The 16,329-nt window shown below is 46.8% G+C and overlaps 1 protein-coding gene across 1 annotated transcript; it reads right to left on the bottom strand.

Moving 5' to 3' along the window:
• Positions 1 to 1,290: 1,290 nt before the first annotated feature.
• LOC125514599 lies at positions 1,291 to 5,488 on the bottom strand. The gene is made up of 4 exons (XM_048679934.1): positions 5,239 to 5,488; positions 3,817 to 4,341; positions 2,766 to 2,803; positions 1,291 to 2,630 (listed from the first exon to the last, which is right to left on the bottom strand). Exons 2-4 carry the CDS (start codon positions 4,139 to 4,141, stop codon positions 1,605 to 1,607), a joined length of 1,389 nt encoding a protein of 462 aa, XP_048535891.1. The 5' UTR covers positions 4,142 to 4,341; positions 5,239 to 5,488; the 3' UTR covers positions 1,291 to 1,604.
• Between the last annotated feature and the right edge of the window lie 10,841 nt (positions 5,489 to 16,329).

Genomic DNA, 16,329 nt, shown 5'->3' with positions numbered 1-16,329 from the left:
GACCGCCCCCTCTGGAACGCGTCGACCGGACCGACAAGCCTGCCACCCAAGTGGCCCAAGATTGCCACCCAAGTGAAGGCCGAGCCACCGCCCCGCCCCATGGAGCCGCACCGCGCATCACTTTCCGAGGCCGCCGCCTCGGCGTTCATCAGCCGTCCGGGGCCGCTGCCCCGGCATCCACCAAACCCGACGTAGGAGAAAACCAAACGCACTAAGCACAAGCTAACTCTCCCAAGCAACACCCCCAAGAGGGAAACGACGAAGACGCCGCCGTCGCCCGCTCCGGAAAATCTGGAGCTTAGGTTTTCACCCGGAGAGCCCGAGCCCCACATAGAAGAAGATGAGTTCCACAACGACGCCTCCAAGGAGGGAAACGACGCCCGAAAGCGCCGCCGTCGACGGCACCGATAAAGTCGGGTCAAGGCTTTTGCCCGGAACACACACATCCCTATGGAGGCCCGCAGATCTGATCCACCCAGAAGCGTGGAGATCATTGGAGCCATTCCTGTTGCGCCTTGCACTCTCCAACGCCGACCACCAAGCTTCACCGCGCACCACCCTCAGCAGCAGCACCTCAAGCTGCGAATGAGAAGCGAGCGCACATGACACCATGGCCAAAACGCCATGGCTTCCAGCACGGGGCCGTCGCCCCGGCTTCCTCCTCGCGTCACGCCCGCCTGACGAGCCCGCCTGACGAGCTTCCCTGCCCGACGCCTCCCGAGCCGAACCACCTCCCGCCCACGCGCCCGACTTGCGCCGCACACAACGCACGCACCGCGCGAGACGCCCGCCCGCGCGCATCCGCGCCCTCCCCTTGACGGCGCCCCTGCTAGAGCGCCAGATCCCGCGCCGGAGCGAGCCCCCCGCCGCGCCGCGACACCCCTCGGACCGCCGGAGCCTCACCAGCCCAAGCCAGAGCCGCGCCCGCGATCCCGCCCAAGCTCGCCGCGCCCGCGCGCCAGATGCGCCCTCGCGCCTCGCAGAGAGATGCCCCGCCGCCACCCTCCCTGGAGCCAGACCGGCTTCGCCGGCAAACTCCTCAGGCGGCGGCGAGGTGGGGGGTGGAGGGAGGAGGGAAGGTGGCGACGCCGGAGTGGTTCCCCCCGTGCCGCCAGGGAGAGGCGATGCGGGGGTCAGGCATAGAATACGAGAGAAACCACCGATGCAGTTTCCACTACAAAATTTGATGCCGCCACCAACTTGCCACAAAGATGTAAATCGTTCAATGATGGAATGCATGTGAACCAGGTAAACATGGACACCCACGGGAAACAAAGCACAACAAAGGCAAACGATAACCGTTCTCGACTGTTAATACTCCAGAGCCGGACCTGCCGGTTTTCAATACAGTAACATGTTCCAAACAAAACAACAGGCGGCAAACTGAGTCATGATGAAAGCACAGTTAGTTCACGCACTCATGGTGCCACATCCAAGGCAGGCACCGTCCAAACAAAACAAACAGCTCCGTCCTGGACGAGTACTCGCAGCGCACCGGCACTGCTTTCCACAATTTATGGATACATCTACTACGGATTTGGACACGGTACAAGGGTAGAGTAACGGCAGCGAACAATATAAGGCGCGCCTTCGCTCTAGCTTACTTACTCCATGGATCGGTCAGGCTTATTAGCTGCTGGCGGCTGACGACTGTCATCCTTTTGGCCCCCTGAAGACGACGACGAGCCGACCTTCCTGAAAACCCTGCCACCAAACAGGTCCTTCCCGAGCCTCCCCTTGAAGGGGAACTGCTTCTTGAAACGGTTCCGGAACAGCGAGCCGCTGCGCGCTGGCGCGAGCGCAGACTGATTTCTCTTCAGCACATGGTCGTTGCGAGAAGGGTTTGCGCTGCTGCTGCTACCACCCGCATCACCAGAAGAAAAGCGAATGCCATGATTCCTGCGAGCGGATCTGAGGGCGGCGTGAAGAGGCTCCGAGAATGATACACATCCTTCACTATCGGGAGCTCGCGTGCACAGCGGGCAAGGTGGTTCATGGGCTTCACTCTTCGGAGTACTTTCCTCCAGGCAGTCTGCGTGGAAGACGTGTCGGCATGGGAGGACTGCTGCTACTGGCATATTGGTATTTCGAACTATCCGGTTTGAGCTCCATGGCGACTTCTGCCTGAGGAATCTCTCGCATAAGCCACATTTCAGGAAACTCGTTGAACTTGTTGGGGACCTTTGGGAGTCAATGCTGATATGGTCTGAAATGTCAATGGCATCACCATCATATCCAAAATCATAGCTGCTAGCACTGCTCCATCTGAATCCTTCCCTCCTAGAGCTTGTGTTCGGCTCAGGAGAAGCCTCCATCTTCCGAAGTTCACTCAGTGTGTCATGGAACTTGAGCTCAGGACTCGCCAAACTGCGCCTCCACACAGGAGAAGCCAGGCTGTCATCACTCGGTGTGGTACGCCCAGCATTACTAGCCTCAGCCACCCCCGAGGCTTCTGCTTCTGACACTGGATTGCGGAAGACTAGCGGGTAGACTGGTGTTGACATAAAGGATCGCCTTCCCAGATGATTGCGAGGTAGATGTGAAGCTGGTCGTTTACCAGAAGATGCCAGCTGACTTGTTTCTGAGAATGGGGATGCAGAACTGAAACTGCTCACAGCAGTTAAATGTCTCTGCAGCACACAATGAACAAAAAAAAATCAGCACTATGATACAGAGGACACGCCTATATGTTTATTTTGGTTAAAAGCATGCTAGCTGACAGAGAACTAGGGGGATTAAGTAAACAAAAATAAAATGGAGCTTGCCTCGCTGGATTGGAGATCGGAACTTTCAGGTTTCGGTCCTGGTCCCAAAGAGTAGAGAAATGGTTAATTAAACAGGAAGCTAACAAAGGAACACTAGCACTATAGTAATGACTGATCAGTAATCATGAACATGGATGAAAGAAAAATTCAGGTGTTGCAGGGGTAGCTGTTTCTAACGTGTACCACTGAGCGCTGATGCCCATGTATACGGTTAATTTTTTTTGCCAAAATTTCCAATGAAACCAATTGACAAAGTAAATGGTGCTGTATGAAAACTAATACAATTAGAAACCGAGTAACTAAATCTGCAAAACCAGCTCTCATAATGTGCCCCTGAATCACATCAAAATGTAATTCGTCAATGAACTTGTATTTCATCCAATTAGGGCATGTGTTTACCAAGTTCCTTACTATGCAATTCTTCAATAAACTTGTATTCATCCGAATATGGGTACAGATTTGCTTTCTTCATGCCATACTCATCTCACCTTGACATGGGAATAATATTCTTTGGGTTCAGATCTTGTTGAAGACTTATGCTAGACAAACCAGACATAATACTTACTTAGCACGTTTGATACAGAAGACTTTGTACTGTTTAATGAAGCATTCCATGTATGAACGGGACAAGACACAATATCCCACAAAAACGTTAAGAACTTGGGAAGACATCAAGAGTGTAGCAGGATCTTTTCAGAAATAATTAGACCATCCAAATGGCGCTACATATAGGCAAATTACCATATGAACAGGCAGATGAATCAAGCACTTATAGACTGTTGAGACAGTGATTCACAAGCCATGTTTCAAGTACTATTTGCAAGGAAAGCCAGTCAATTCAGCAAATTTCTTTCGTACTAACACCAAAACAAGCCTATGTTACAACATAATGCAATGCTTCCAAATGTGTTTACGATGCAGCTACTATCATGTTCATTTTTTCAGTGACAGACTCCATTCATTATACTGTGAAGAGATGTGCATATTACACAAATAGAAACATGGCAAAACAGCATCCACGGTATGTAATCAGGAACAAGTATATATATACCTCCTCCAGGTGTAGAGAACTCGCCAAGATCAAATCTTTGCAGAGAGGGTGTCCAGCGTGGAGCCTGAAGGCTGTCAACAGGACTACCAAAATAAGAAAGTGCTCCATCAGATACAGAGTGGTGGTGATTCAGGTACTGGTCACTGCCAAATGCACTTCTACTTCCTTTACTATGTGATGATAGTGATGACACATAAGGTGGATGATCGTGTGGAGCATCAGGAGTCCTATGAGGCAAACCGTCTGATGAGTACATGCAGTCCCATCCCCGCGACGGAGGAGAGAAGCTCGAATTCATCCGCCAACGTGGCTCTGTAGGATCCATGGAACAGTCTCTGCTAGCAGGATTGGACTTTGTCCCATGTGGCCTAGCGGCCACGCAGCAAAGAGCGCCCGTCTTGACTAATTTGCCCAATCACGTGCAAATACTACTAGCTTATTTTTGCTCGACAAATAAAGCTTACTCGCAGCGTCGATAACTTGTTATTTTCAAGTCAAGAGACAGAGGGCTTCAAACAGTGTCACCTGTGGCATTTACAGAACAAGTTAGCAACGACTGAAATAGTTTTTTGTTCTAAATTCAAAGGCTATTATCTTGATCTACAAAAGGTCACTGACTTAAATAACAAGGACCTCATCAAACCCACAACATGTCTCTCGCATACAAATCAGCATATTCTGCACCAAGCAAACATTTTATGCGTAGTAAAGTTTGAGGTTCACCAGGCTGACTAGTTCTTTCTTTTGTAATGTTCCAATGACGTTTTCCTCCCCCCACCTTAAATATGCTTATGTTTCAAAGCCACGAGATTCAACACTACCTGCAATAGCACATAACAGCATGGTGTGCGTGTGCGCAACACCAACCTAGTTCTGAAAGCGGGGGCAGACTCGAGGTTCAGTTAAACCCTCAATTTCTTCTGAAAATAAGAGGCTAGTTCAGGGTAACAGGCACCAAAATACGTATACTTGAATATGAGCTCGGACAGTCCAATGGCGAATCAATCCAAACCCGGACAGATCTTGGCTCCACGCCAGTCCACAGTCCAGAGGACAGCGGAGGAGGGTTACGCCTACGGGCTATGCGACACCAGTTCTGGTATACGCCCTATCTGACCTCACCAAACGCCGGCAGCCCCCCATCCGTCTTCCCCAACCTCTAACCTAATACCTCCTGCTCATCCTTCCCCGCAGCCCCGTCAGCACCCCCAGCGGCTTCTCCGCCTAGCCGACACCCCGGCACCGCCGCCCTCGGACTTTTAAACAGGAACTTCCCCTTTAGATTAGAATATTTCAGAACTTTTCTACTGTCTAATAGAAAAAAAGCATAAGACTTTCGACAGGAAACCCCGATTTTCAACGACGAACTGAAATGTTTCGATTCGATTCGTCTTTCAGCGGGACGCGTCGGGGGGTTCTCACCTGCATGCCACGAGTCTGAACTCCCGATCGAAGCGCCGGTCGGCGGCGACGCTTTAAGCCAGGGGGGAGACGAGGCGCGCGCGCGTGGAGGGGGTGGGGGTGGGGAGGCGCGCGGCGGGCCTAGGAGCAGCGCCCTCTCCGGCGGGGGGGGGGGGGGGGGGGGGGGGGGGGGGGGGGGCGGAGGCGGCGAGCAGGTCCGCGGCGCGTCGGGCGGCGGTGGGTGGCAGTGGGAGGAGGAGGAGGGCGAGGAAGCGGTCGGGATGGGAATGGGAAGCGTATCATCACCCTTTCCAGAACAGTAATGTGGCTCCGTTGGAATGTAGTTTGGGCGCCTCGGGGCCGTGGGATCGGGCCACGGACGGCCCCGATCGGCCGGTGGCGAGATATTTCGGTGCAGGTGCTAGACTTACCAACGAAGGCACAACACCTGACGGGCTCGTGCCGTCGTGCAAGTGCGGTTTCAACGCAGCAACGCATGATTGGTAGAGCCCAACACCGTCACTGGCGAGAAAGAGGAGTAGGCAAGGGTTTTGATTGCTATGCCTTTTGTCATGGTCCACTGATTAGTTCTTGATGAGTATAATATATCATACGATATTAGAGCAAGTATTGTTATATTTCTCTTATAGTGGCTTTAGAGCATCTACAGCGGCATATGATAAATATGACCCCTCAAATGTGCGCGGACTCCTCAAATTAGCACAACTATATCAGGACATCTCATACTAGATTCTCAAATCCAAACAAAAGCATGCAAACGAAATAACCTACGTACGACGTAGATGATCTAGCTACTCCTTGTCGGAGATGTTCACTATATTCGTGCCCGACTCCGACTACATGGGCGGTAGCTGCATCTTCGGCTGCTCCGCTCCGGCCTCCACCTCCTCTATCTCTGCGTCGAGTTCGATGAAGAGCGCGTCGGACGCTGCCTGCTCCTGCAGGAGGAACTGCCGGTTGGCCTCCACATAGACCTCATTCTGGATGGACTCCAGGATGGCCTGCTACCCTGCCATCTTCGTGGCTTGGGCGAGGGCGAACTTCGCCTCCGCCTCCGTCATGTTGAACCCCGGAGAAGGCTGCTCCGCCTCGTCCTCCTCCGGCAACGACGAGAAAAGTGTCGAGGAGCTGTGCGAGCGAGAGAGGTTAAAAATAGCTTGTGCAGTTTTGTTCTATTGATTTAAAGACTAAGAATCGGTTTTAGTGAAGAAAATATGTTGATAGTTCTTAGGGCATCTCCAATGTCGCCCCTCAAACCGTCTGCACACGTCCGGGTCGAGTTGTCCGGACATAGTTTGAAATCCAAAACGGGTCGGTATTTCCCCACAGACGTGGATGCTTGTACGTATTCCCGCAAACCATACACAAACTGGGGGAGAGGGGATGCGGGCGTCCGGACCTCACCACGTAGGACTTCGATACCCCTAGCCCCACTCAAATCCCCTCTTGGACCACATTTCTTCACTCCGCCCATGCTTCCCCCTTTCTCAGCATGTGCACCCTCCTCGCCCGCTGCCACCTTTGTACCTCTCCAGCCGCCGCCCAGGCATTGCCGAGCCCGTAACCCAATCCACGTGCATGCCCATGTTAGACTACGCCGCCGTGCACCTTGGATCCGTCTGCAGCCAAGTACCCTCCGCCCCTGCCGATGATGTCCATGGCGGACACTACGCCCAACAGGTCTTCGATCAAATGCCACTGAGCTTTCTTTTGACCTTCTCGTTGTTTCCTAGAGTAAGCACGATGGTGGGGTACTTGGTGATGGAGGATGAGCTGATGTGCGATGCGTGTTTAGTCCTATCTACGGACTTTGTAGGCATGAGACATGGGGCTCGACCTTTTGGCAAAACATGCATTCTTGGTTTCATGTGCAAAAGCACTTCGCGCTCCTACGACTTGGATGTGATCCATGAAACACAATGCAAAGTTCCTAGCCCATCGATGGTACACCATCTTCAACTCCGTCATGAAGTATCACAATGCGATTACACAATCGGAGAGAAGACCACCGGGTGCGTCAATCATGGAGATAATAAGTTTTGCTTCTTGTTGCCCTACATGTTAGTCAATTCATTGATTCACTCAATGTTGCAACTTGGTAACCATCACATTATATAGCCCAGACGTGCTGCCATGTTGTATCACAAAACCGAGGGCAGGCCATTTACGTTAATACATTGTTGGATGAAACTCAAGGGGCATAGTGTTGTGGATCGGCATGTGTGAATTCCGACTAGAGTATCATTGATTTCGGAGTCGATGAGTTCGAAAAAAATTGTTGAACATCCTGTTATCTCTTTTTTTCTAAGAAACTTTCAATCTATTCAACTTCAATCATGATAGTACAAAGAACATTAGAGGTAATAAAAATACAACCAGGTTCGTGGACCACCTAGCGATGACTACAAGCATTGGGGCGAGTCAAAGGCGCGTCGCCGTCATCACCCATCCCTCGCCGAAGCCGGGCAAACCTTGTTGCACTAGACAGTTGGGGAAGTCAACGTGCTAAGGCCCCATAGGACCGGCGCACCAGAGTAGCAACCATCGCTGATGAAGAAAGTCGTAGATGGGAAGGATGAAATGTGTAAACATCCGAACGAAAACCAGTTCCAAGCAGACCCACCGAAGACCAGCACCTACCGGATCCCCTGAGATCCAGCGGAAACACACCTCCACACACCCTCCGATGAAGCTAGACACACCATCGAGACGGGGATAGAATGTGGGAGACATTATTCCTATTGAGGGACATCGCCGCCGTCACATAGCCCCAATCAAGACACTAAACCTAACAAGAACGAGAACAGGGTCCCTCCCGACATGCGGGGGGGGGGGGCTCGGCACCTCCATGGCCCAGAGGCCATTGGAGATGAGGCGGACCGGCGGCGACGCCGCTGAAGGAGGAGGAAAGATTGAGATCTTTTCTTGTGAAGGAGGAAAGAGAAGGTGTAAGGAATATATTTGAACTATTGTTGTACTAGGGATATTTGCATGTTATTTATGGATGAATTTTGCTTTTTCTATAAGTATTTTGAGTGGTACGGATTAAAAAAACCAAGTGCAGACGTTTAGGGGATAAGTTCTTTTTTGGGGGGTGACAAGCTTTAGGGAAAAGGTGAGATAATTACACGATAGTACCACATTTGGGGCGATGGTGGCAAATTGGTACCAAGTTTGGTACTTTTTACATGTCAGTAACAAGTTTGGGGTGAACCGTTGCAAATCGGGCTAAAATTTGTATTTCTATATATTGACGTTGGAACTGACTGCCCGGACCCGCGCGTCAGCTGCCACGCTGGCGAATCGGCACCCGCCCACTCGCTCGATAGGTGCGGTCCGGCTCAAACCGGCCCGGCCCGTGCTCTGTCTCCTCCTTCTCCTCTCTTCCTTCGTTCATCGATGAACGACGAACCCTAGCTCCGCGCCTATACAGCGATGGCGGCGGCGACCCCAGGCGGTGGTGGCGGCAGCGACAGCGACGACTATGATGACGGCGCAAACATTCCCCTCTTCGGCAGCGGCGCGGCAGGAGCATTCGAGGGCGGCGACGACTACTCGAGCTCTAAGTATTCGAGCGACGACGACGAGTTCATGGAGCCAGCACTGTCGATGGAGCAGCGGGTACGGCTGACACAACTTTGGGTGGCGAACCCTAGCAATAGCCACGAGCTGACCCACGGGCCCGGCGGCGTCCTGTAAGTTTTTGTCTTTTTTTCTTCTCTTTTATTTTCTAATTAGGGTTATAGTGTACTGATTAGGTAAAATGCATGTGAATTGTAGTTTATATGAAGACATATGGGACGGTAGGATCCATTTTGACAATAACGATCTGTTAGAGAGGAAGCTTAGCAGTTCAGATGTGACATATCTGAATATGGTTGCATTGATGGAAACACAAGGCTTTAGTATTGATGATTCACTAATGTTTTACATGGAGACCCCAGGAGAGCAGGGCTTGGAATTGGTTGATAGTAATGTTAAACTACAGTTGATCAAGAGGCAGAATGAGGAGAGTTTGGTGCTTAATTTGCTATTTAGGGCTTGTCCACCAGCTGTCAGTGTAGCACAGAAGGGTTTTGTAGAGAAGCAAAATTTAGATCCAATTGTTTATTCTAAGCCCGTTGTTTATGATATGGCTGATCCACCTGTTTATGATGTTGATCAGCAAGGTGTTGCTTATGAAGGTCAGAGTAGCTTCTCTATTGCAGTTGTAGGTCTTGTTGTTTTAACACAAGGGGGCAGGAGTGTTCTAAATCCAAAGTTAAAAGAAGTTGTGGAGGAAGAACAAGATGGCTATGATGGCAGTTATGCATCTTCATCTGAAGGGCAATATTATAGTGACAATAACCCTTATTATGTGGGGGATTTAAGGCCTAACTACAATGAGGAAATGATTGATGTTGAAGACATGGAGATGGAAGAGGGAAACGGACAGAGAGAGGAAGAAGTACAAAAACTAGATGAGAAAGAAACATAGGAGGAAGAATCAGAAGAAGAGACAGAGGAGGAAGAACAAGTGCATTATGACGGTGACACAGAGGTAGATGAATTATTTGATTTGGAGGATGATGACCCTATTGTTCCAGAAGAGGAAGAAAAAATATCTGTGCCAGCAAAGAAGAAGCAAAAGGTGCAAGTAAGGAGGGGACCAACAATAAGGTCACATTCCAGTGTTTTAGAAGAAGTGCAACCTGATTGGAAACCATCATCAGATGAAGAAGATAATAGTTTACTGAAGGACAATGAAGATGATGGATTTCAGCCACTAGCATTTGTGCTACCTCAAAGAAGGAGGAGCGGGGCAAAAAAGAGGCCACCTAGAGTATGGTACAATGAGGATTTGGAGCAACCACACCAACTACTACAACTTCATATGTGTTTCAAAGATCAACATCAATTCAGAGATGCTCCATTGAGCTTGCACATCACTCGGTGCAGAGACTTCAAGTATCACAGGAACTCAGATCAGAGGATCATTGTGCATTGCAAGAATTCACAATGCAAGTTCTGCATTGTGGTAGTTGTTATAAAAGGGGAAAACACTTTTGCAATCAAGAAGATGAGAATACAACACACTTGCCCTAGTTCTACTGAAACAACCAGGGTAAGTGCCAAGTGGCTTGCAAAGCAATATGAGCCACTATTCAGATCTGATGTCACTTGATAAAGGCGAAGGTGTCCCGATGTTTCGATGAGATAGATATCGTTTTCTGTGGGAGTCGACTTTGACAATCCGACTACAAACGTGCGAAGACGTCGCGCCTTAGCAATCGCTAAACCATCTTCCGAGGGTTATTGACCACGCCAGAGCACGATCAACCTGACCACGAGGGTCTATTTCCTGTGAGCAAATGAAGAACAAGCAAGAAACTGAGATTGCAATATGGATATTGCGAATAAAAGAGGAAAGCTTTATTAATGAAGGTGGGGTTCTGTGATGTCTTGGTCTAGTCGTTGGACACAAACGAAGTACGCGAAGTTGCAACTATGGCGAACTTTTAATCTAAACAAAACCCAAAGTCTAAACGACGCCCTAAGGACTGTATATATGGAGGAAGAGGGTGGAATTTCGTGGCCCTTGGAGGAGGGGTCCGGAACCAACCCTAACTCTTGTTTTCCCACACATACGGACTCTAAAAACAGCCTATACTTAAGTATTTCGAAAATACATGGGCCTGGCCCAATAATAAGGTGATGCAGCACCTAGAATAGCCTCTGGACGAAATTTATGAAGTGGCATCTTGTATATTTCATCCAAGGCTTCATGCACTCCTTATGGTGGCTTCAAAGTTCTGAAATCATCACTTGTAACTCCGTTCTTGATCCCCTTGCGCATGCCATCATCTCCATGCTTGAACTTGCTCCAAGGTTCATCTTTCTTGTCCAAGCTAGGCCCTTCATTTGTAAGCAAAACAAATGTATCCAATTTAGGCAACATCATATTCTCATGAACATTAGAATCGTTACCAAGAAATGAAAGTACCTGATAATTCAATTGGCGTGCGTGAGCTCTAGTAATTGGTCCAGTATGTATAGCCGCAGGGGCTGTGGGTGTAACAATGGTATTGATGTCCTCATCATCCTCCCCTTCTTGAAATGAAGTCGTCCTTGACGAAAGTTCATCATCCTCACCCAAATAAGGCTTCAAATCTGCAATGTTAAAAGTGGGACTAACCCCAAAATCTGCAGGCAGCTCAAGTTTATATGCATTATCATTTATTTTGTCTAACACCTTAAAAGGACCATCATCACGTGGAATTAGCTTTGATTTGCGCAAATTAGGAAATCTATCCTTATGCAAATGTAACCAAACAAGATCTCCAGGTGCAAACACAACATGTTTTCTACCCTTATCTCCAGCAAGTTTATATTTAGCATTCATACGCTCAATGTTTTCCTTAGTTAACTCATGCATTTTTAAAATCAATTTAGCACGTTCTTTAGCATCAAAATTAACCTTCTCCGAAGATGGAATATGCAACAAATCAATAGGTGCACGAGGTAGGAAACCATACACAATTTCAAAAGGGCACATCTTAGTAGTAGAATGCAATGAACGATTATAAGCAAATTCAATATGAGGCAAGCATTCTTCCCACATTTTCTTGTTATTCTTCAAAACAACCCTAAGCATAGTAGACAATGTTCTATTGACTACTTCAGTTTGTCCATCAGTTTGAGGGTGACAAGTAGTACCTAAAAGCAGTTTAGTCCCCAACTTAGCCCATAAACATCTCCAAAAGTGGCTAAGAAATTTAGTATCATGATCTGAAACAATAGTATTTGGCACACCATGCAAACGAATAATTTCACGAAAGAACAAATCAGCAACATTAACAACATCATCACTTTTATGCCATGGTATAAAGTGTGCCATTTTAGAGAACCTATCCACGACAACAAATATGCTATCCCTCCCCTTCTTTGTTCGAGGTAAACCTAAAACAAAGTCCATAGATATATCCTCCCAAGGAACACTAGGTACAGGCAAATGCATATATAAACCATGAGGATTGAGCCGTGACTTAGCTTTTTGACATGTAGTGCAGCGAGCAACAAAACGCTCAACATCCTGTCTCATCTTTGGCCAAAAGAAATGTGTAGCAAGTATATCCTCCGTCTTCTTGACGCCAAAGTGTCCCATTAATCCTCCTCCATGCGCCTCCTGCAACAACAAAAGACGAACGAAGCTAGCTGGAATGCATAGCTTGTTAGCACGAAACACAAATCCATCGTTAAGAACGAACTTGTTCCAAGTTCTCCCTTCCTTACAATTCTGCAATACATCTTTAAATTCAGCATCATGCACATATTGATCTTTGATGGTCTCCAAACCAAATATTTTAAAGTCAAGTTGTGAAAGCATAGTATAACGACGAGACAATGCATCAAGAATAACATTTTCTTTACCCTTCTTGTGTTTAATGACATAAGGGAAAGTCTCAATGAATTCAACCCATTTAGCATGTCTACGGTTCAGTTTTGCTTGACTTTTAATGTGTTTCAAAGATTCATGATCAGAATGTATAACAAATTCCTTGGGCCATAAATAATGTTGCCATGTTTCTAAGGTCCGAACAAGAGCATATAATTCTTTATCATGAGTAGAATAGTTCAGACTAGGCCCACTCAATTTTTCAGAAAAGTATGCAACAGGTTTGCCATCTTGTAATAACACACCTCCTAATCCAATTCCACTAGCATCACATTCAAGCTCAAAAGTCTTATTAAAATCAAGAAGTTGGAGTAAAGGAGCATGTGTCAACTTATCTTTCAATAACGTGAAGGCTTCTTCCTGTGCAATACCCCAAACAAAAGGCACATCCTTCTTTGTAAGCTCGTTGAGAGGTGCAACAATGGTGCTGAAATCTCTCACAAAACGCTTATAGAATCCAGCGAGGCCAAGGAAACTCCTCACTTGTGTGACCGTTTTGGGTTGTGGCCAACTCTCAATAGCTTCAATCTTGGCTTTATCAACTTCAATTCCCTATGGAGTAACAACATAGCCAAGAAAAGATACTCGGTCGGTGCAAAAGGTGCACTTTCCAAGGTTACCAAACAAACGTGCATCACGTAGAGCAATAAAAACAACACGTAAATGTTCCAAATGTTCCTCCAAAGATTTGCTATAAATCAACATGTCATCAAAGTAAACTACCACAAATCGTCCAATGAAAGCACGTAAAACTTCGTTCATTAATCTCATGAAAGTACTAGGTGCATTAGTTAACCCAAAAGGCATGACTAACCACTCATATAATCCAAACTTAGTTTTAAATGTTGTTTTCCATTCATCTCCCAATTTCATATGAATTTGATGGTATCCACTACGCAAATCAACTTTGGAGAATATTGTAGAGCCACTCAATTCATCAATCATATCATCTAGCCTAGGAATAAGATGACGATAACGAATAGCAATATTATTAATGCCTCTACAATCAACGCACATACGCGACGTACCATCCTTTTTCGGCACTAAAATGATAGGAACAGCACAAGGACTAAGGGATTCGCGTATATAACCTTTGTCGTGCAGTTCTTGTACTTGACGCATAATCTCCTTCGTCTCCTCTGGATTGGTAGGTATCGTGCACGGTTGGGTAATGATGCACCGGGAATTAAATCAATTTGATGCTCAATCCCTCTAATAGGTGGTAATCCCGGTGGCACATCTTGTGGAAAGACGTCAGCGAACTCCTGCAAAATGTTAGTGACAGCAGGAGGCAAAGAGGAAGGCACGTCATCGAATGAAAATAATGCCTCTTTGCACACAAAAGCATAGCAAACAGATTTGCTAAAATCTAGATCATCTATATCAGATTTGGTGGCAAGTAAACATGCACTTTTCAATTTAATTTCAAAAACAACACTAGATGGTTTATTATTAGGCTTCATTTGTTGCTCAATTTCTTTTGCCACAATCTGATTTTCACTCTTATTTTTCTCCTGTTTTGCTTTATTAGCTCTATTAATATCGCCTTTCAAAATGGAATCAGGAGTCATAGGAAGCAAAGTAATATTTTTATCCTTATGAACGTATACTGATTGTTCCTACCATGGTGTACAGAATTTTTATCAAATTGCTATGGTCTGCCAAGTAATAAGGAACATGCTTGCATAGGTACCACATCACAATCAACATAATCAGCATATGTAGAGATACTAAAATGCAAACGAACAATACATGTTACCTTAACCTTGCCGTTGTTGTTGTACCATTGGATGTAGTAAGGATGTGGTCTTGTGGTGAGAGATAGCTTCTCCACCATCTCCATGCTAGCCAAATTATTGCAGCTCCCTCCATCTATGATGACGCGAACAGAACGTTCCTTCACAACTCCCTTTGTATGAAACAAATTATGCCTCTGATTTTGCTCAGCTTGTGTAACCTGCACACTCAAAACACATTGAGCAACTAAACATTCACACCTGTCAGCATCTTCAGCAGCCATGTATTGCGTCTCATGATCAGAATCCTCTCCACCGTGTTCTTCATGTGTAATAAGAGCCAAAGTCTCCTCATCATAGTCACTAGCGGACCCATACCCACCATCCTCAGTAACAATCATCACACGCTAAGATTTGCATTCTCTCACAAAATGTCCTCTTCCCTTACAATGACGACAAATAATATCACTTGTGCGCCCTGTTGATGCCATGGAAGAAGAAGAACTCTGTGCAGGCCCAATAGGTGTGCTCTTGGCAGATAGTGATGGTTGTGCTTGCTTTCTTGTATCACGGCTGGAGATGGAACCTGATGGAGGTGCTGGTGCAGTGGAAATAGAGGAGGCACGTGGTGTCCATGATGAAGATCGACTTGCAGAAAAGTTAGTTCGCGCCAATGCCTGTCAATCTTGCACTTCACGTTCAGCTTTACAAGCAAGATGGAATAAACGAGTGATATTAGTATACTCCTTATACTCTAGAATGGTCTGAATCTTTCTATTTAATCCACCCATAAAACGTGCAAGCATAGCTTCATTCTCCTCAACAATACCACATCTAATCATGCTAGTTTTGTAATTCCTGATAATATTCTTCTACAAAAAAAATTCCTTGTGTTAAACGCTGCAATGTTTGAAGTAATTCACGCTGATAATATGGTGGGACCCAACAAGTACGCATAGCAGTTTTCAAAGCAGCCCAAGTAGCTGGAATAGGATATAATCTACAATGTTCGGACCACCAAACACATGCAAAACTAGTGAAAGCACAAACAGCAACAGGAACATGTCTCTCCTCAGGATATTGTAAACATGTAAAATGTTGTTCAGTTTCTAACTCCCAAGTAAGATATATATCAGGAATATATCTACCCTCAAATGGTGGAATATTCAATTTCAGTTTAGGAAGATGGTCATGATCTCGTACCTCATATGGTTGTGCTGCCCTACCTTTGCGATGATATACCTGAGGACGACCTGGTGGTGGTGGTGTTGGTGATTGCACATAGTTCTGATTTTGATCAACCTCATCCTTGTAATGGTCCTCCACGTCGGCAGTAGCAGCAGGAGCTACACAAGCATCAACAGCGGCACCAGAATTTTGCCCAGGGTCAATGGGAACGTGCTGTGCTCGTCCCACTTGATTTGGAAGGCGATGTTGTTGTTGTTATTGTAGAGGTGCGTTAGGTGCAGCCGGTGGTGGTGGTGGAAAACGTGCGAGCAATTCATTAAACTTGTTATCGAGCTTTTTTTCGAATGTCTTCTCCATGCCATCTATCTTCTCCATGTCCTCTTTAAATCTGTTTAGCACATCTTGCACCTGTCCACTCATCATTTGCTGAAATTTATCATGCAACTCCTTATTCGTCATGTTCTCCCAGTCAGTCTCGTCGGCTTGTGATCCTGCCATGGTTAGCAGCAATAGAAACACACAAGAATATGATCCTACAGACTACTAACAAGAGGTGGTGGTGGGTGTCACAAATCCGTCAAGCAAATCTCAAATTCTTACCAGTTCTTACCCAGCAGCAGGCGGTGATCGGCAACCGTCGTAGTCAAAACTCTCAAAACTTGGATAGAGCAATTACCAGGGAGAGTCAAACGCACGACGTAGATGTATGTGGAGCTAGGAAGGCTTATAATA

Source organism: Triticum urartu, chromosome 6 (genome assembly GCF_003073215.2).
Source record: "Triticum urartu cultivar G1812 chromosome 6, Tu2.1, whole genome shotgun sequence".
In the NCBI taxonomy this organism is placed as follows: domain Eukaryota; kingdom Viridiplantae; phylum Streptophyta; class Magnoliopsida; order Poales; family Poaceae; genus Triticum; species Triticum urartu.
Note: the sequence above shows the minus strand (reverse complement) of the source record. Positions and strands in the feature narration are given on the sequence as shown.